We start from the raw sequence: 21,071 nt of genomic DNA on the forward strand, positions 1-21,071 counted from the left end.
AAGATAAATATCTTAAAAAGATATTTAATGCAAATTGTTGAATTTGGGGGGGCGGGGGGGTATGTGAGGAGTGTATTTCAAATGGAAATTCTGTTAATTTTTTGTTAGCTTTAACTTACTGAGTCACACTGCTCAGTAGCACTGAATTGTGGCATGAGCAAAAGTGGGGGTAGCCATTCAAATGAAGACATTAGGCCATTTTCACTTCGTCTATCTTCACACATCATGTATAAAATAACAAAATAGTCTAAAAATGGGAGAGCATTTATCCTATACTTTGGGAAATACAGGTTTTTGTGCTACTACAACCAGCATGTACTCAAAATGCTGAACAGTTTATATGTCACAAGACAGAGGAGTAAGTACAAAGTCAAAAGGCTTCCACATCAGGCAGAAAATTTCTTAGAAATGTTAGTGGTTGTGATTACTTTACTGTAATCAGTAGTAAAAGAGAGAATAAAGGCAATTTATGAGGTAAGTTACGTTGTTGATTTGTTGCCATTAGCGATGGTTTTCTATAGGGTGAATCAGGGTGTTCACGGCTTAGATGAACTGTGCAAGCAACTGTAGATCAGCTTCTGATAAGATGAGGACAAATATTTTATTGAAAACGGATTTTTAAGAACAGGATGAGTATTTAGAGCTTGGACATGGTTTGGACTTTGTCAATTTTATTCTGGAAAAATTTATGTTAGGAGCTGGAGAGGAAAGATACGCAGAAAGTAGTGTTGGCTCTCTAGTGTCCTGACGTTGGGTATAGGAGTTGCATAGCCTGCCACAGCTGTTATGTTGAAAATACATCTTGGGTTGAGCGTACATTTTGTAAAGTCGATCCACTTGCCTGGGTTTACTCGGGATTTTCTGTTTTAATTATTTTCTCTTATTTGTAACTAAAAGTAATGCTTACAAGAAAGTGGGACTGGAGATCTGCTAAGAATGTGAAATGTTTTGAAACATTCCAGGCCACATTACACTGTAAGTTAGCATGGAAAGGGATTTGTGTCTATCTGTCTTTCTATTGATTTTTTTTTTCCTTTACAATGTTTGAAGAAAAGTTTCTCCAGGAGACTAGTATGAGTGCTAATAATACCTGTACAGGCAGTTTCATGACACTGTTGGTTTTGTACCATGGAAACAGTATCAGCTCTGGCTCTCTGATGTTCCACTGCATGAGAATTCCCGTTCTGCACCACCTTTGTTAAGAAGATTGTCAGTATGGTTGAATGATGGCAAGTCATGTGCTGGTTTTATAGTGTAGATTGATGGAGAGAAGGACAAAGGCACTGAAATATTTTTTCCTGTGTTACCTCAGCCAATGTATGAAATGCAAGGCTCGTACATTTTCAGTGAGAACTTCCCTTCATTTTACTGTATACAAGGAAAAATCCATATGATCTTAATTTTAAACAAATCATTGTCGTATATAAGCTTGCTGTGTTCCACAGGGCATGTAAGATGAACACAGTCTGATCAAGTACATAAAAAAGGCCTACACCATCTTATTGGACTTCCTAGTAGTCAAGAAAAGCATTCTGTGCTTTGTTGGTAACAGTGAAGACATTCAACTTAGTAGTATGATCCAGTAGAGTATCTGTTGTGTTGTGCTCTGAGAATATCTGTCATTTTTTTGCATGTTGCTGCATAGTATGTAGTAACAGGTAGCAGATGTGATGCAAGTTCCAGAAAGTGAAAGCCTTTGGACATGGAAAGAACATTACGGTGACCATGATAAGAGATGAAATAATGCACAACAGGTATAGATCTGATCTTCTTTTGTTCTATTACACACCATTATAGTCAAAATGGTTACAACAAAATCAAAATTACTGTGACAGGGACACCTGTGTTAGCATACATCTTTCTTTAGCTTATAAATTATTGGGAATGTTAATTTTCAAACAGCTGGCTGTTTTTATTTACAGAAATGGATGTTTATACTGTTGTAGGACTGAAAATGTTTGGTCAGCAATCAGTTATTGAGACATTTAGAAAACTATCTGATTGTATCCATCAGGCCGCAGATTTCTTTTTGGCCCTGGTAATAAAGAAATTTGAAGAGCCGGCTTACGTTGCTTGATTCCAATGGTTCGTTTTTTCTAAATACTTCCATCTTCTTCAGAAATATCCAAAAACATTAGAGTGCAGAACAAAAATGAAAATAAGCAGGTACATTTATTCAACTTGTATGGCTGCTTATTTCTGCATATACATTTGTGCCTGTGAAAAAGTGTTATACTCCTTAAGGGGAAAAGAAGCTTGTATTGCAAACAGACCCACAAAACAATGCTTTGCTGAAATTGAATAGAGGTACTGATAAACAAAGGTCATAGTTTAACACTTTCCTGGGGTGATTTCTGAGGTTATTACTCTCTCTCTCTTTGTTTTCCAGAAATGGGAAATAAAGGTGCAAATTTCTGAATGTAAGATGCTTAGTAGCAAAGTGAAAGAAACGGTTATTCAGGGTGCCTACTTTTTGGGGTTTGGGGGTTTTTTTTGTTGTTTTAATGCTGCTTTAATAGTGAGCTATTTCTAAAGCTGCATGCTCCAGATAACATATCTATACTGTCTGCTGGAATGAGGCCAGTTGCATTTTCAGTGCTTCTCTGTACCAAGCACTCCAGTCACTCTATTCAGCTACCTGCAACTGTTCCTTCTGGCAGAGTCCCTGTTACCTCTTTTTCTATTTCTGTCCTTTACTTGGTAAATCTTCAGTTCCTAGGCAAAATAATCAAAATAATGCCTTCCTTATTCTTTTCTTTTTTTTTTTTTTTTGGGGGGGGTGGGGGGAGCAGGGGCAGTGTTAGGACAGAATGGTGCAAGGGAAGCTTAGATAGAAGCCCAAGCCCCCCCTATCAGCTGATGATATCCCCTTACGTATTTGCTAAAATCCTGGTGTGTCCCCTTCCCTGAAGGAGAATGTTTCCAGGCTTTTCAGCTGCCTCCCTGTCTCCCCTTTGCTACATCAGTTTGAAAGCCTGAGGGGCTCTCTTAAATGTGGAGTTGGTCATTTCAGGAATAATGCTGCGGCAGCTCTCAGCAGTTGATTTCCATCTTCACCAACCCAGACAGATTTTGTGGGATGCTGGGCTGCACATCCTTGAAAGGTGCTGGAGTTGTCCTTGCCCAGCTTTAGTCTAATTAATGATCCATGTGCATGTGTGGTGTGCCAGGTCCTCAGCGGATTGAGGCAGGTCCCTGGTGGCTGGGGGAACTGTGTGTTGTCTCACCATGTGAATCAGGTGAGGATTTGACCCAGGATCTGGTTCAGGGAGCATTTAAACAGCCAACAAAGAATGCTTTCTTGGGTTTGTTGATAAGATTAGAAAGGGGTATACAAGAGAGCAGCTGGTAGAAATTCCTGTTTTCTCAGCTGTAAATGTAGACACAATAAACATTCCTTCTTTCTCTTGCTGAAAAATGAACGGGGATTTTGATCCCCCTCCACCCCCCACCCTTCGCTGTAGAGCTTGTGAAGCTGAAAGCACAGGGATTTTGGCAACTGGCTTTGCAAGCAGATTGGCACCTTTATGAGTAATATCTTTTTCCAAGAATTGGTGTGGATATAAAGCTGGCTTTAATCTCTAAAGCCAACTTTATGATCATTCCCTTTAAATTGTCATTTATTTAATTCTGATCTCTCCTCTTTCACTACTGTTTTCATTTAACAAGGGGGAAAAATACTCCTTTCTTCAGTCTAATCAGCCACTTTCTGCTTAGTTCCATTAGAGAGTGAGAAGAGCAAGGCTAAATCCAGCCACAAGCAGAATAGATAGTCTCTGGCAGCAGACAGTGGGGAGTAAAATGGACAACCCACCCCCCTCCCTTGCCTACACTGTGTGTGCCAAAGCTCTGACAAACCAGACTGGCTGCTGGTGCTTATAACTGGGAGTGGACAAGGTATAGCAGCTACTGTGAGAGCATGACAGAGAAGCATTTGCAGCAGCACTGGTACGGTCTGCTTTCTCTGCAAAGGGGTTTCCTTTTTTGTCTTCCATTGAAGTTACTGTCCTGCAGAGATCACCCCTTTTCGCAGCGTTTCCCTTGTCCAGGTTAAATCATAAAGCAGCAAGTTCCTCTTATGTAAGATACTGTTGTGTTGTTTTGAAAGTCATGATTCATTGGAGAAATAAAATTTAAAAAGCTGGACTGAAACTCATCCAGTACATAATTGCACATAATTGCAGTGTTTTCCCCCCTCTTCTGTCTTCTCTGTTCTCCTGTGTAGTGGGTAACCTGACATGTATAAGCCTCCTATACTGTGAGTGCCTTGGAGAACTGGATGCTTGTCAATGTCAGTTTGGAGCCTGAATACAAGATCGGACTAGGCCACTGCAGCAAGGCAAAGTGGCAGGGCGTCCTGGCCTTGCATCATGCGCTGATGCTCATCAGCAGAACCAAAGCCAGTAGTGGGTTATATTTATAACAAACAGTCTTGGCTGTATTCCTGTCTCAAAAGGAGAGGAACTACAAAATATCCCTTTGCATTTTGAAATCCTGTGCCTGTTTTGAGTAGCACAACCTCATTTTACTGTGCAGCTTGTACCTACCTACACAAGGGAACATTTGTCCTACAGTACATGCAGTACTTAAAGTGAGGTTCCTACTGTCTCTATCTTTAAATAACAGATCTGATGGTACAGTATTTTTCTGAAAATAATAAAAGTAAAACAATCACAAAGCTGGTAAGAGCCCACAAATTTCAAACTGCCTGACAAAATTCTTGAGTCAGTTTTGCCATGTTTATCTTTGATTTGCTTACTGGTCCATGTGCTTGACATCATATGCAATGGCATAAAGGACACTTCTGTCCCACTGGGCTTGGAAGAAGTTAGATACCCTAAGAGATATGCTAACTAGAAGTTAGCCTCTGAGGTACTGTGATTGGGTAACTTACTGCCGTTAGGGAACAGTTAAAAATGTATCATGAAGGACTTTAGGACTTTTGTTTTTCATTGCTAAAATATTTTTCTCAGGAAAACACATGGTTGGAATAACAAAAAAAAATCAATAAGCTGTTGCTCATTGAGACATGACATGAAATGTAGATGGATTCATGGAGGACTGCCCGGTAGCCAAGACCTAGCTATGCACCTATGGTTTACTTTTTGGAAATGGTTACCTTTTTGACAGCAGCTGTGGCTGAAACAAGAGGTGAGCATCAGGTGTTTTGTCCCCTCTGTTGCAGGTGTTTATGCTTAATATGTAAACCTTGTTTACCTTGACAGCTTATCATGTAGCTCTGCCTCCCCTTTACTCATGGGGTGCAGAAGTTCAGCAATACACAAGGAAATCAGACTCTAGCAGTGAAGAATGAAAAGGGCACAGGTAGCAGGTCAAAATTAGGTTAGCTTCAAATGTGGGACTGTGGCAGCAAATCTGAAAAGGTGAAACCTGAACTGTGCAAATCCAGTTTTTGAAGTGTTTGGTAGCAAATGTAAGGTTTGCTTAAGTTGGCTACTAAGATCCATTCATGCCAGCACCCTCTTTTTGTTTAGGTTGCGCGTGGTGTGAAACTGAACAACTTTGCAGAATAAATGGCTTGGCTCATATGCTTCTGTTTTGCAGCCTTTGATACTCAAGCCAGAGGAATACATCACATATAATATGTGCAGGTTCAACTGTGATCAAATTGAAAAGTGTCAAGGGTTGTGTCAGTGGGTGTAATGTTACAGTAGTTTGAAGCTAGTGCGTGATGTGTTTCTGGGAGATACTTTGTGAAGCATACAGAATTTGAGTAGAATAAATGGAAAATGCAACATCGTTAAAATGTGGACTCCAGCTCTCAGTGAATTAGGTCGCTGACAAAATTATGTTAGTTTTGTCTCGGGTTAAATTTAGGCTGTATATTAGGCACCATTAAAAGGTTACTGTTTGTAAATACTGTAATAGCAATGTCTAGTTACAGGCTGGGGGGTTTTCCTGCTCTTAAAATAAGAAGTCATTATTGGCTTTTCTTGACAGCGGTTTTTGTGCATACCCATAAAGTGTTCCTTTTTAATATAATGTGAAAGTGGTGTACTGTCATAGTTCAAACTTAGCGCTAGAAGGCAGAAACACCTGAACGTTGATCCTAACTCTGATTCAGTTCCCTGTGACACTGAATGAACTATTATAAAACTTGGAGTTGCTGTCTTGTCAGCTTGAAAAGCCTTTGGTGCTACATCTCTGTCGAGCTTGGTTAATGGTTACTGGAACACAGGCTTCGCTGTGGCATCTCTGCAATAGTTGATGGCTAAGAGATGGAGGTTTTCTAAAGCATCTGAAGTCATTTATTTATTTTTAAAAATGAGACATCTAACTAACTTTGAAGCAATTTATTCCCTAAAATCATACAATCTGACAGATAACCTTGGTTGAAGAAAGCCCATGACATAAGTACTATTTGGTACCCAGGTTTTAAACTTACTTCCAATACGCAGCTAGTGGGAACTGGCTTTCTGCTAGAAACTGACTTTCTGGCAGTCTTCAGCAGGGGATCTCTCTCACTCTGCAAAGTGAACCAGGTACAAAGGTGATTTCAGCAACTGCAAATTACAAACGGGCTTTCACAAACATTTCTTTTTCATTTTTAAAAATTAATCTAGTTGATAATTTGTGTACCAGCTTTCAGACAGGTGGAGAATTAATTGAAGTAATGGCGGGCATAGCTGGGCTAGTAAAATGATTACAATCAAATCAGAACTTTACTTATATATGCCATTTTTTACAGCCTTTGTGTTAATCAGTTTTCGGAGACATGAGTAAAGATTCCAGCAGAACTGACCCTTTGTTGAGCTTTAATACAGCAAATTTTAGCCTGACACACTTTGAAATTGCTGAGATTCAAAAATCTCCCCAAAGCAAGAAATGTAGTGTGTTGTGCAGTTCTTAATTTCTCTCTGTATGTTTTTGTATGCCAGGATACCAGGAAAGATATAATTAATGGAAGAGTTGGTTTTAAGTTAGACTTTACTGTGATTGCGTGGGGACAAGGAAAGGCACTAGGGAGTATCGTATCGGAATCACTATAGCAACAGCTCACCCCATCATTCCCTGTGTTTTTCTCAGCCTATGATACTCTCGATTCAATCAGTAGATTATTAATGGCATTCATATTCAAAACCAGTCATTTCAATGTAAGCCCAGAAGTATTTTTAGCGGAGAGAAATTCTAGGAGCTGTGTCCTTTACAGTCAATAGTTTGGGGAAAAGTTGGGCTTTTTACTATTGTTGTTATTACTATGACAAGACTTTTTCTTGTTAACTGTTGCTCTTTGAATGAATTTCGGCTTCATGGTGAAAGTAGTATGGATTCTTCATGTGTGTGAAGAAAATCTGATTTTCCTGCTTGTCTTTTCCAAAAGGAGTGGGAGAGGTGGAGGGTGTTGGGTAACAAGACGCTCTATTATCCTAGGAAGAAGGGAAAAATAGAAATACTATATTAAAGTGTCTGTTTATTTGGTTTCTTTCATTGGGGATATATCTCTAAGCAACAAGAAGTGAAGCAAATCTCGCGTGCTGTTCACCTCATCATTCTGTTTTGACCATAAAGGAATAAAGCCAAAAAGGGGGATTGCTTGTTTCATAGTTTGCATTTGACATAAAACTTCTGAATGTCGATAAAATGACCCGGTTTTATTTTCTGCGTGAAACTAAACCGGGCACCACCACCTTTTGTCGATAGCGATATTTGTACCATCACAATGTTCTTTTCTCTACCAGTCACACTGGGGATCCCCAAATGGCTAGTTTTAGCGAGCTAGCTGGCGACCTTCCCTTTCACCTGTCTTGTTTAAATATTATGCTCAGAACAAGGAACCATGTTGATACTGGATTTTTAAATCTTAAGACTTTAGTTTCTAGCTAGACAAGGTCTGTGACTGATGTCCTGTTATATCAGGTTGAGGCATACAGAGCACCTTCAGCGCAGCTGATACAGAAGAAGTCCTGACTCATGTTCTTTTAAGAAGTGAACTTCCATTGATGTCTTGCTGAGCAGTGCATAGTTCTGGAGCATTTTGAATCTACATGGCTAGAGGAGCTTTTTAGGAAACACATTTAACAGCCTGGAAGAGTTTTCCAGGGACAAAGAGTGTACTGAGAAGCAGTATGTTGTTTGAGCCTGGGCTTTGCTTTTTCAGTCTGGTTATGGACTTCTTATAAGGTTCGAGGCATTCAAGGAAAGCCTGTGGGGTACTTAACTTGATCGAGTTGTCTGAAGGATTCCTCCTCACTGTGCTTTGAAAATGATTCTAGAGGGGTTCAAGGCTGCGTGGTGTAATCTGATGGCAGAAGGTTGGAAGAGCTGTTCCACCCCAGTTCTGTTATGTTCACTGCCTGTGCATGGAAGGACAGATAAATAATTCAGGTACTTTTCAGAGCCAGGAATCCCAGTAAATTGCTTCAAACTTTGCTGTAGGCTCTGGATCTGTTGCTGTTACTGTTTCTTTTGTGGTGGTTCATATGTCTATTTATGTGTAAGCAAAGCATTTCTTTTGTGCTGCTGTAAACTGCTTCTCCATTAATACATTGTTTTGAAATTTATAACATTTATCTAGGATTTTGCAACTCTATGATGATACTATTTTTGCTTTTTAACATAATAAGGCTGTTCCTTGTGTTTTACTCACAAAGGTGCCTTAAATCCATCAAAAGGAAGAAGAGCATTTAGTGATAGAAGAGGTCGACAACAATGGGCAGAAATGCTTGTTGTATCAGAAATTCAGCTTGTCATTTGTTAATCAGCTCTAATAACTGGCTGTCAAAGTAGCTAGGTCAGTAAAGGATAAACTAGATCCTAGCCGCTATATGGTTGATGCTGTATATGATAGTCATTGTTAGAATGAGACTTTGCAAAGCTGAACTTTCTGTGGAGGAGTGTGATTTTGAACAATGCAATAGCTACTCTGAGACTGCTGAATGGGGTTAAACCACAACAATGGTGAATTCTGTCCCTTCAGTTGTTAGGAGAGGGTGGTTACCAGGGTGATATTCTGAGACTTCCTGAATGACTGCGTAGTATGTACTTCTACCCAAAATATCTCCTCTCCCAGATCTGGTCCTTTTACCAAGCATAAGGGTTAAGAAACAGGTAAACCTGTAACATCGGGGTGGACAGAAATGAAAGCTGAATGTGGTATAACTGGAAAGCAAGACCCGATACTAAAAGTACTCTTAAAGTCTCCTGTTCAGCCTTGATGTTTGACTGTGCTTCTGTAGTTTCTCCATATCTAAAAACTGATCGTTTGGGCCTGTTTTGAGGCCACATTCATCTGTGGTGTTAAAGCTCTGTGCAAAGCTCGTGAACAAAAGACACCGTGCAAGAAATATGCACTCATGTGGAGGTGGAGTGAGCCTAATTTAGAAGAATTAATTTTATGGTCAAAGCAATCAAGAGCTAAATTAGTTTAAAATCAAAGATCAGGGAAAGTCAATAAAAGTTAAAACAGAATGAGGGCTGTATGTGGGATTTCTTCACGGAGTCTGCAAACCGCTTCTCTTCTTGTGTAAAAGCACAATTCTGCCTCACCATTAGACTATCCTCTGTTATAGTTGACTAACGGTCTAATTTTTTAAACCTGTCCTGTTACTGCTTTTGATAATTGTTTTCTTATATTACGTATGCTAGTTGAGTTTTTTATTTCAACACAAAAGGAAGGTGTTCCCTCTGTTTTTGCTTGAGTGTAGGCAGTTAATTCATATTAATATTGAGGTATTTCCTATAGGACTGATGTGTTTATATGTGAAATTTTTAAAAGGATGCATACAAAGAAAGGTGTAGACTAAGATGCAGGCAAGGAAGTTTTGTTCATGTTTAAAAGGAAATTCAATCAACAAAGATTTTTTTCAGCGCTGTTGCCTGGGTCCATTTAAAATGCAGACGATTTTTCCCAAGGCCTGTGGCTTGAAATGACAAACAAAGGGAGAGTTTTGGGTGACGCTTCCTTAGCCTTCCAGTTTCCAAGCTAAGCCTGTCTGGAATCCATTTGATCATTATGCACTGTAGCTTAAAAAATGTGCCTGGGAAGAAAAAAACATGGCGTTGCCAAGGAGCTTCACAGCCCTGTATGACTTGTGTAAAATGTGGAGTGGCTTTGGATTCATTCCATTGAGAGAGCTTCTTCCTGGCTCACAGACACATTTCTTACAATATTTATTCATTTTAAGTCTCCTTACATTTTGCTTCAAGACTTTTTAGAATTTTAAATAGATGAGAAGAAATCTAGCACTCTCCCCTCCTGATTAAAGCAAATGAACATAGAAACACATATTTCTCTCTAGTTCTAAAAGAGGTAAGAGAGATCTGAAGTATAGGTGGAAGAAATTTGTTACAGTGACTGTCACTAGATAGGTTACTTCCTTTCCTGGACTAGATCCTACAAGGCGACTAGCAACATGTGAAACCTTTTTGGTTTTAACTCTGAGGAAAGCACAATAACACATCTAAATTATGTATATTGGAAATAATGGAAGAATGGGGATTGCTCGGTGTCCTTCTGTTGTTAATTTCTCCACTTCCTTGCAATGTGGCAGAAGATGGTGCAGGAGTCTCTAAAGCATAAGAACAGAGAAGAACATTATAGTACAAGAGGTTTTATTTAAGGAGTTGGTTTTATGTATGGTAATGCAAAGTTAGCAAAGCAAAAATGCAGGTGAAATTTAGAAAGTCTTGAAGAAATCTGGAGGCCTAAGAGATCATACAGTTCTGTGCACTGTGTGGATGTGTAGATCATTACAAAATACTTTCTCATTAGGTCAGACCAAGTTGGAGAAAGAAAGGGGGCTGCTCTTCCTGTTTCACAGATGGGGAAAAAGAAAAAATAGTGTATTGCACAAGGATAGCCTCTGGAATTGGATCGACCCTTAAGAAAGCCACAGAGTGCAAAAGGGAGCTTCTGATCAGCTTAGCAAAGAATTAGAACAGATCTACTGAGCTGTTCCCGGTAGTTTTACTTCTGCAGCACTTGCTCTTCTGTAATCCAGCAAATTTTCCTTCACCGTCTTCCTTATTTGTGACTCTCCCCAAAGCAATGAACCACCCTGTACCAATGTTCCCCTGTAGGGCAAAGAATACAGTCCAGCATCTTAGTGCTTCTGTTTGCTCTCAGGGTTGCTATATTACTTCCCTTGAGAATTCAAGGTATGTGAAAGCAGCACTAGAGTGCATCACCACTTGATGGCACCAAACAAATTTGAAAGACCATTTAAAATAAATAAATAAAGAAGGGAAGTAACTCACCTTCTCTGCAGTGTGGGAGGGCACCGGTAGAAGTAAGTCATGCTTGCTGTGTTAGTAGCGCACTCCATAAAGCACTCTCAGCATCTGATAAACTTTTCCATTGTTCAGTTTCTTTAACACAGCACGAGTACTTCAGCACTGTTATAAATAATGAGCAACAGGGCCTTGTGCAGGAAATTAGTAAACTAAAAATGTGTTTCTTAGCCCAATCTGATGGCCAGTTTGTGAGCAAGAGAGAGTGTGCACTTGCTTGGCTAAAAATGTTCTGGTTGCCTTGTACTGAGGCTGTATACTCACTGTATCTCTTCCAAGCTATAATCATCTTGCAAGTACAAAGCAACGGTTTAAAGAAAACCAAGTTTCTGGACTGCATTATTTGAACAATTTTCCAAAATAAGGGGAATTCTGGTACCATTGCACTGTGTGCTGTTAGATTCACAATGACCTTGATATTTCAGGAACTCCATGTCTTACAGATCCTCCTCCTCTTGTTCCCTGTGGGGACAGATGTTCTCAGTTCAATGACTGGAAGGATGACCATATTGATTCTTTAACCATTAACACTAAAGTGTACCAACAGGGAGCTCCCCTAATACTGTTATGGATGCTTCTCCTTGTCTTTTCTGAACGCATTATAAGAATCTTGCGCTTCTCAGGTTTTTATTAGTTCTCAGAAAAATGAGTTTCAGCAGCAGACATCTGCAAGCTAACCTCCTGGTCTTTCCATTAAACATACTTGCTAGAGGCGTCCTTTACTTAATTCATCCTGAATCTTCTGCTTTCTGTAGTTTTAGCTTCCTTCTGTCTTTTCATCTGTCCCTGAACATATTGCCTTGCCTAATTATATCCTGTTGTGTGTTTCATGGAGAAAGAGAAGGAGGAAGATGTTAATGCTTGTCAAAATGACCAGCAATCTCCTCTTTTCCCTGATTCCCTTTCAAGTAAAAATGGCTGCCACAACATTTGATTAGTTTGTCTAGGTTAGCTATAAAAACAGATACTCTGTTGGCTTCTCTTCTCAGCTAGTAGAATAGAGACAGAGGTCGTTCCAGCATTATATGGATCAGAAACAACTAAAGATTGCAGTGTAACTGTTTCCCTTTCACTTCCAATTCTCCTTCTACCACATCATGGATTAATGGAAGTGTGTAGTGTTGAGGGATCATGTACATGCATATGTATTACATTCTTGTTGACATGGAGACAGAAAACTTTTGGTATTAGTCCCCTCTCTTCACTCCCAGGCAACTGTTTTGTAATTAATTATTAGAATTAACTAGAAAATTCTTTGGCTGAGAAGCTGTTTGCTTTTTATTTGCATAGTACCTCGTGCAGTGGAGATCTGGTCTGAGTGTAAAGATCTTAATAGTAATGTACAATAATTATATCTGATAGATCCTGTGATTGTCCGTACACACACACACGCACACTAAAATCAGTCCCAGCCCTACAAAGCTTATGCAAAGATTTTTTTCAAGGAGTTTTTATAGCATCACTCTGAATTTCATGCATATCGATTTCAGAAACTTGTGTTGATTGAGGATCAGTTTCATCCTGTTTCTAGACCACATTGCATCCCTCTTAGGCCTTTTACTGTCCAAGTGCAATTTGACTTTGAAACCTGGAAGCATTTCACCATTACATAGGCTGTAGCATTCCCAAGGTGCAGGAGGTATTGGAGTGCTCTCTCTCACTGTGGTGTACTCAAGAGAGTGAATGCAGCTCTGCGAAAAGGTGAATATTCAAACCCATTAAAACCTTTGGGTTTTTTTTTTTTAAAATGTTTTCTTCTCTCCTGTGTAACCAATTAATAGGAAGAATGCCAAGGACTGTATCAAAAGAAAGGGCTAAGTCTTTGAGAGCGTTAAGTGTCATGTTTTTATAAGAAAAGTCTGTTGTTTTCCTCTTGTGAAACAATATTAACCATTTAATGAAGCAACTTTAAAAGATGCTGGCAGCTTTGTTGCTGCGTGCTGGTGTTGCACGCTGACCCGTCTTAAATGACTGATGAAACAGTCTGTAGCAGTTAGATAATTGTGTCATCAAGATATGATTAAATCCAAATAAGCATTATTGAAACAGGATTTTAATGAAAGCAAATATACGTTCTTGCTGTTCCCAACATTTGAACTCCAGAGGGAAGAAAATGGAAAGCAATTAGAGCAACAAAGTAGATGTAATTTAATATTCAAAGCATGCTTTTCTTTTTCTGTTAAATTCTCATTTAATGGGGAGGTTTCATGTGCCACTTAAAAAACATATATTTAGATTTTGCGTAGTTGTTTAGCTTCCCTTTTGGCATGGATGTCTTCTGCATTCTGAAGGCTCTCTAGGCTGCAGTACTTTTCCAGGCTTGGTCATCTGTGTAGCCCTCAGCCGTGGGATGCAATATGCAGAGATTCACTGGCGGGGAAGGAGAGTTGGTCCACGTTAATCTGATAAATGTTCTGGAAGGCATGCTCACTCAGATGGAAGAGCCAACCCTGCCTCTAAATGGTGCTGCAGCTTGGCTTGAGGCTGCAAGCATCTGGACATGAGCCCAGCTCAGTCACCGGTGTTTTCTACAGGAAGTGGCAGTCACTTCTCTGGTGAGGAGTGAGCCCATTTTTCATGCACACACTTTGAACTGAGAAAGGGTGCATGCTTGTCTTCACACTGGGGTATGAAACTCAGCCCAGGACCAAGGCAGCAGCTCCTGCCACTGGACTCTCAAATGGTTTTTGAGTCTTTGCCAAAGGTAAAGCTCCATATACTCTTTGTCGCCACTTCTCCAAATGCAGAGTAAAGTGTATATGTCTGAAAAAGGATTAAATAAAAGAGGCTGAACTTAAAAGTATTTAATTTTACAAATCGGTTGAGCTCTGGAGTAGGTTGCATGGGAAGATTGCTGAAGCCATGGCATGAGGTGTCTCAGAACAGGTTAAAGAAACATCCGTCAGGACAAAGTAGTCGGTGCAGGGGAGCGCTTTCCAGCAGAGTTTCCCTTGCATGAGGCATGCCTGTCTGATGAAGCATTTTCTAAACACAAATGAAGCATGCAGCAGCCCAGGGATGGCCTGTGCTGGGGCACAATGAATTCTTAAGTGGTTGAAGTGAGGCATGAGTTAGAGAGAGTGGGAGACACCAGGTTACACAAGCTCCGAAGGTTCAGACCCAGCTGTATTTTGATGTAATTCTGATACTGATGTCATGAGTCATGGAGAAGTGTTGCTCTTTGACAAGACCAGCAACAATACAATGTTATACCATCAGAAGGACAAAGTTGAAAAATACTACAGTGTTTATAGCAACCTCAGTTGACCTTCGTAAATATACCAAGCTATTATTTTATTATATCCATCTTTTCAGGGGAAAAGTAGTAGGCTTTCTGGAAAGTGAGAAGTTTAAAATATTATGCATTTATGAAAAGGTCAGATTCCCCCTCTGTACACAGTATTAAAGTGTATCAAAGTTTTGTTTCTCTTAATTGAAGGGGCTAGCTGGAGCTCTTCGGAGAGCAATGATTGAATGCAAAGTCAAATACAGACAGATTTATATCTGAGATCATGAAAGGCGGGGGTTCTGAAGCTCATAGTTTGTTAATTACAGAATTTGTTTCTGTGATAACAAAGAGTCATATTGTCACCTGGACTGTTTATCATGCTTTAGGTTTCGGCATAGTCCAAATTGCTGGTACTTGAGAGACTGGACCATCCACAGCTGGATCAGACAGTGCTTAAAATATGGTGCACAAGACAAAGCCTTATACACATTAAAAAACAAGGTAAGATTTTACAAGGAAAACCCATGAATATATTTGATCCACTTTTTGAGACAAGTGTGGCTTACCTGGAATTCCTGTTGCAGCCAGGTCCTGTAGACTGTGGTTTTCAGTTCAGATATTTCTTTGTCAAAAATTAATGTTGCACTTGAATTTTAGCTAAAGCTTTTTACAGCTTTTATTTCCTCTCCTTTCCCAGGAAGCTTTTTGTTTTTAAACAGTGTTGGTGTCCAAAACATGCTAGATGCAGGAGAGGCATAAAAACCCGATATGCAATGCTCCTCCTGGTCCCAAAGGCTCAGATAAAACGCCAAAACAAATCCAGTACATCAAAAGTTAGAAAGCCTACATCACAGGAGCCGTGCTAATCTCCTTGTGTTGCTTGACTAACTGTCACACTGCAGCAGTGTGCAATGCCATGGTTCTGATCTTTCTGATACCTGCAGCGCTATGCTTGGGAAGATTTGAACAGCAGATTTTCACACTGATTTTTTTTCCTTCTTCTCTTCAGGTTCAGTATGGAATTTTCCCAGATAATTTTACATTCAATATTTTGTTGGATTGTTTTTTAAAGCAGAAGAAGTATGAAGGTAAGAAAATATATATATACCAATTCTGCAACCTTAGTTGTATCGTCTTAAATCTGCAGAGCCTTTCTTTGAATTAAAAACTTTTAGCCATATTTTTTCTGAAGTCACCTTCTCCTTCCTTTAAACTACTTTTCTGCATGTTTATATCTCATTTCTGTGGGGTTTTTATTCATTATATAATTTTGAAACACGTGCAATTCACAGTTTCTACTGTGATTAATCCCATTCCAAAAGTAAACCAACTTCTCCAGTTTTTACAAGTCTGACTTACATGCTAACAACAACACAGGAGTTATTAGTGACAATTAGAGTGTTACAAGAATCAAAATGCATGTTGATAGAGTTCATCTTACCTACATTTAGCTATTCAGAAAGCTACATATCTAAACTGTTTGTCTAGACTTTCTGTCTGTCACTGACAGGCTATGCTGAATTGTCATGTTGAGGGGCCTGTCTTTCGCTATTGACTGTTTAAGTGTTGAGATGAATAATCCTCTCATGTCTGATGACAAATATTTAAGGTTTTCATTTCACTGCAGGTTTTCTGGTACTGTAGACTTGCAATGAACTTTTCTTTGCATAAACCTCTTGTAAAACAAATAACTGAAAGGGACAATAGAATTGCAGGACTTGTCTGTAGCTTTTATCATGAAGGTTTTACTAAATGGCAAATTAATACATATTTATTTTGTTTTGAGAGCACCTGTATCTGTGAATTCCCCCTTATTCCATCCATATTTATTTTCTGTGACAGGCTCAAGTTTAACTAACTGTCCTTCCTGACAGGGAGTGTCACTGGAACTCCCTGTGGAGCTCCTCCAGAGCACTGTTTGTTGAATACAGTGAGTGCTGTGGGTGATCTGTGACAACATTTCTGCTCCATTGTACTCTCCTGTCACCTTAAGGGCAGTGAATTTAAGCCAGTCTTCTCTTGTTTGTAATCTAAACACAAGAATAAAGAAGTCATTTTTAGAGGTTTTTTAAAAAATGTTAATGGTTGAAGGGGCTGAGTAAAGAAGAGCCAATTGAAGAGTGTAGGTCTAAGATGAGTTTGGAAAGCTCCTTTGCTGTGGTCTCATGCTATTCAACCCATTCTTCCTTCTCACAGTGTGTTTTAATAACCTAAGCGAGTAAGACTAATTCTATACCACTAGTCATAAGAAATCTTCTAACTTTCTCCCTAACTACTTCAAAACACACTGCAGCAATAAAGCATCAGTGAACATGAGTGGGTGCGAAAGGGAGCTGTGTAAATTTGCACTTGCTGATTATGTATTGTTTTCCTCCATAGATGCTGTGTCAGTAGTAACAGAGATCATGCTGCAAGAAAGTTTTGATGAATTCTCAACACAGCTTCTTTCTCTCTATGTTTTATACCAGTACCTGGCAACCAAGTCTGAACATACGGTAAGCTGACACTCAAAATGATACACAAACCCCCCGTTTCTAAGTGTCGTGGTGCAGGCAGTTGGGCATTCAATCTTGAATGTATTTTATTTCCCCTAAGTTTACCTGGAAAAAATAAATACTCCATTTTTTTCATTATTTTTACAACTGCAGAAGAAAGAAAAAAAAAGAAACACAAAATATGAAAGCCATCAAATAACTTGTCACCCCTTTTGCTCCTTTGTCTGAAAGGGAAGGTGTGTTGGGATTTTCACGTGTAATGTGTGCCCATTGGAAGGTTATGAAACGACATTTCAGTTCAGTTCAAAGAAGGGTCTATCAGTTAACACAAAAAAACTGTGTCACCTATTGTATAGTACCCTGTTAAGGTGAGTATCATTCACCATTAGAGCTTGGTAATGGTGATGTTGCAGAATTATAAAGCATTTTCACTAGGATTTTTACTATCGCATTTGACTTTGGGTGTATTGTTTCTAGTATGTATTTGTTTTAAAACTAAATTCATTACATCTCTCCTGTCTCCAAGGATTAGGGGTTTCTTACTCACATTGCACTTGCTTAAGGCCAACATGACAGTTCAGGCTCTTGGAAGTGGCTTTATTCTACCGTTGCAGGAGGGGCTTAGTTAGGTATCAGCAAAGGACTCTGCCATGTCCATAACTTTAGGCAGCTACTTTTCATATAGTTTGGCACAAGCCTTCAATAGCATGTTGTCATCCATAAGGAAAATGGTTGAAGCCTCCATTTGTCTTACATCAAGCATCTTCCAAAATGCATATTACAGACGCCTTAAGATTTTACTCAATTGGGTTGTAATTTCAGTTTTCACTGTAGAAAACAGATGTGCATTTGCCCTGTTCTGTGTTCTCCTTCATTCCCCAGAAGTCAAGTATGCTTGATCACTTGTATATGAAAAGCAGAGGGACCAAAATCTCATTTTCCCATTGTGTTTGTCCATGTTTGTGTATCCTCACTGCAAAGACAAACGCTTGTCAAGATCTGTAGTGTTTCATGAAAGCTGAATATGGAAGAAAGGGTGGTGTGGACATATGACACATTTGAAGCAAGCATATTTATATAGCTGTGACTCATTTAATATGCATTTTGAAATAACCCCATCCAAAGACAGCAATAAGCCATATTTCATATGTATACACCATACAGATTACCATTCAACACCTCATAATGCTCAGTACCAATTTTCTGTGTTTGATTTAAGAAGTGAGGGTAGACAGAGTTATGAGATCTGCTCAGCTACTGCTGAAAATCCCATTCCCTTTTCCTAAGGTGTGAGACAGATCAGCCAGTGTCCTGTTGCAGACAGGCCCTTGGCCGTAGCTTAAGGTCCAGCAGCCTGATGAAATGTTTTTTAACTTTGAGAGCTGAATCATGGGCAGTCTGACTATGTTAGTCCTTAGTGTGTATAGCAGTGGTATAGACAGCTTCCATTTTTCTGCTGTTGTAAACACCACTGAAAGCCTGACTGGTCTTGTCTCTCCCCAGAAAGTTTCCTCCTTGACTGCTGCAAACAGTCAGTATGATTGCTACCTTCCACTGCAAAGATGTTAACGTTAAGTTCTTGCAGTTCCTCCAGCTCTTGGAGCCAAATGGGGTAGCTCCCAAAAGAACCTAGACTGCTAAAAGCCCTGTTTTTCCAATTGCATCTGATTTTCCTATAACGTTAAACTGGAGTGCTGAATTCAGCACGAAACAGCCGTATCTCCTTGTATCCCTTTTCTGGGTCAGGCAAATACCTTGCCTGGCTGTCAGGTGATGGTATTTTGTGTCAGATGATAACACGCAAATTCTTGTAGCACCTGAATGGAGGCACAAAAAAAATGCCATACCTTGAAAAGACATCTCTGAATAAAGCGTTAAACCAGAAGGTCGAACTTTTGTGCTTTTTAAGACTCAATATACCTCAGGGAATTTTTCAGGAGGCTTCTTCCTTTCACCAGGGATATTTGTCTCAGGTCATAAGGTAACAAACAAGACACTGAAGTACCCTGCCACAAAAACCACGTGTTAGAGAGTCAGACTTCCCCCAATCTATTGCCTTTTATAGCTTCCTTTTCCTCATTTTCTTAGCAATGGGAGTTGCTGAGCTCCTTTCACTTGCAGTCAAGAGACATTTATCCTTGATGTTTGTGCTTCTCTGGTCTTGAAAAAAGTACTGTACTATCCTATAGCAAAACAAAATTCACACTACTCTTGTGGTTTTAATGTACTTACTGATTGGGTGCCCTTCTTAAGCCATCACTGGTGGTCTGGCTCAGACAGCTGGTACTTCTCTCTAGCTGGAGAGACGGCTGTACTTTTAATCCTGGGGCATACAGTGGTCTTGGTGAGTTGCATGTGTTCTTTTCACAGTGCAGATTTTGGACACAGAGCAGCCATTAGCAGCATATTCTTCTCTCAGCATTTTCCTATTGTAGTGAGGATAGCGGAGCATGTATCTTACTACACACTTAAAAGAAAAGGCTGCTCTAGTACAGAAGCCATGTAATTTTTTTCTTCAACAGTGTTAGCCTGAAGCAAGTGGTAGGACATACAGGACAGAAACAGAGCTTGGCCAATGTAAATCATTGTAACCCTCTGTCCTGAAGGAAACGCACTGATTGACTTCCATGCAAAATCTCAACCACCCACGTTTTGCTGTCTTCTGGAAAGAGAGGTGTTCTTCAGTGTAATGTGTACTGTTCATCACAATATACATACTGTAACTCTGAACACTAGACATGTTTAATGATTCTTTACTTTATTGCTAAGACATCTGTGGAAAGCCACATGTGCTGTCTTTGGCTGCTGCCATTTTAAGTTTGTGTTTGTCAAGGAACGCTTACTTAGTTTACATTATTTGCAGTGGGAAGAGGAGAGAAATCTTGGAGCATCGCTAGTGCTTACAGGTCTAAAGCAAACAAGCACTGTGGGTTTTAGCTCCCAGCTGTATGGCTATGCATTCCTTGGTAAGTTTTACCTCCCTCGCAGTCATCTTTTCCCTCTTATCTTCAGTGGCTGAATTAAATTGGCATCTTTGCTTTATTAAAATGTAATCAAGCAGAAGACTAAGAAAAAAAAAGGCAGAAATAGTGGAAGGAACAATTTCAGAGTTAAGACTGAATCTGTTTTGTAAGCCTGGACGGTAGTACTGATTTGAGTGGTATGCCCTTTATCAGACAGCTTCAGAACCTCCTTTAGGGCTCCTTTCAGGTTTGGATTGGCAGCTGAAAGAAAGATGTTCTTAAAGAACAGTAGGGTTGGTTGTTCGTGGACCAACATATTTTCAAAAAACCCAAAAGTACAGAGTTCCATAACACAAATTTAAAGTTATGGACAATAGACTCTTTTTCTAGTTAGTGAGCTTCTTAAAATAATCCTTAAACCTCAAGAAGTTCAGAGACCACAGCCTGAAAAACACTGTTTGGGACATTTACTACTCACTGTAAAGTTAATGTTTCTGTTGTGAACAGCAGATAGCAGTGCCTTTATCCTGTATCTGCTAAGGAGTCTTCACTGCTAATGATATGCTATATTATTAAAGAGCAGTTAGATCAGAATATATCCAGAATTGGAGGGAAGGGGAATGGGAAATGGGGTAAGTAACTCTTGAATTTCCTCTAACCTTTAGAGGAATATAGTGCAGATAGGTTTTTGTCCTGCTCTACAAAGTGATTATTTACTTGAAAGTAATTAATTAGTTTAAAATTAATTATTATGCAGTTGTTCCACTACTGCATTATATTTTATTCTAGAATTTACTGAGGGTAATTAAAAGTGGACTTGTTCTTAAAATATTGTCTCAAAATGTGTAGTGGCAGAGCTAGGATGCTGATTTGGGTTTATCATGACTGTAAAAAAACCCTCATTGTCAGTCAAAAAGGGGGATAAATGTGAAAGTTAATTTGAAAGCAGGATTTTCCATAGAGGTGTAGTTTGTTATCCAATGAGATAGTGATACAAATATGGACTTTGCTGTCCAGTTGGCATTCCGTTTGGGGTGCTTTTTATGTCATATAGATTGGTTGAGTAGTGGCTGTATTTCAAAAATGCACTTCACTGTTGTCTGTGAGCAGTAGTACTTCTTCTATGACATTGAC

At 39.4% G+C, this 21,071-nt stretch overlaps 1 protein-coding gene across 1 annotated transcript in view; it reads left to right on the forward strand.

Moving 5' to 3' along the window:
• LOC104077644 (28S ribosomal protein S27, mitochondrial-like) overlaps positions 1–19,940 on the forward strand; it is a gene marked incomplete at its 3' end in the record, with an annotated part of 34,858 nt that extends 14,918 nt beyond the window's left edge. The window contains exons 4-7 of the mRNA XM_009578942.1: positions 14,866–14,980; positions 15,489–15,567; positions 16,859–16,974; positions 19,838–19,940. Coding sequence (XP_009577237.1) covers positions 14,866–14,980; positions 15,489–15,567; positions 16,859–16,974; positions 19,838–19,940 — 413 coding nt within the window. The remainder of the gene's footprint in view (positions 1–14,865; positions 14,981–15,488; positions 15,568–16,858; positions 16,975–19,837) is intronic.
• Between the last annotated feature and the right edge of the window lie 1,131 nt (positions 19,941–21,071).

This window comes from Fulmarus glacialis, unplaced genomic scaffold (genome assembly GCF_000690835.1).
Source record: "Fulmarus glacialis isolate BGI_N327 unplaced genomic scaffold, ASM69083v1 scaffold30165, whole genome shotgun sequence".
NCBI classification, from domain to species: domain Eukaryota; kingdom Metazoa; phylum Chordata; class Aves; order Procellariiformes; family Procellariidae; genus Fulmarus; species Fulmarus glacialis.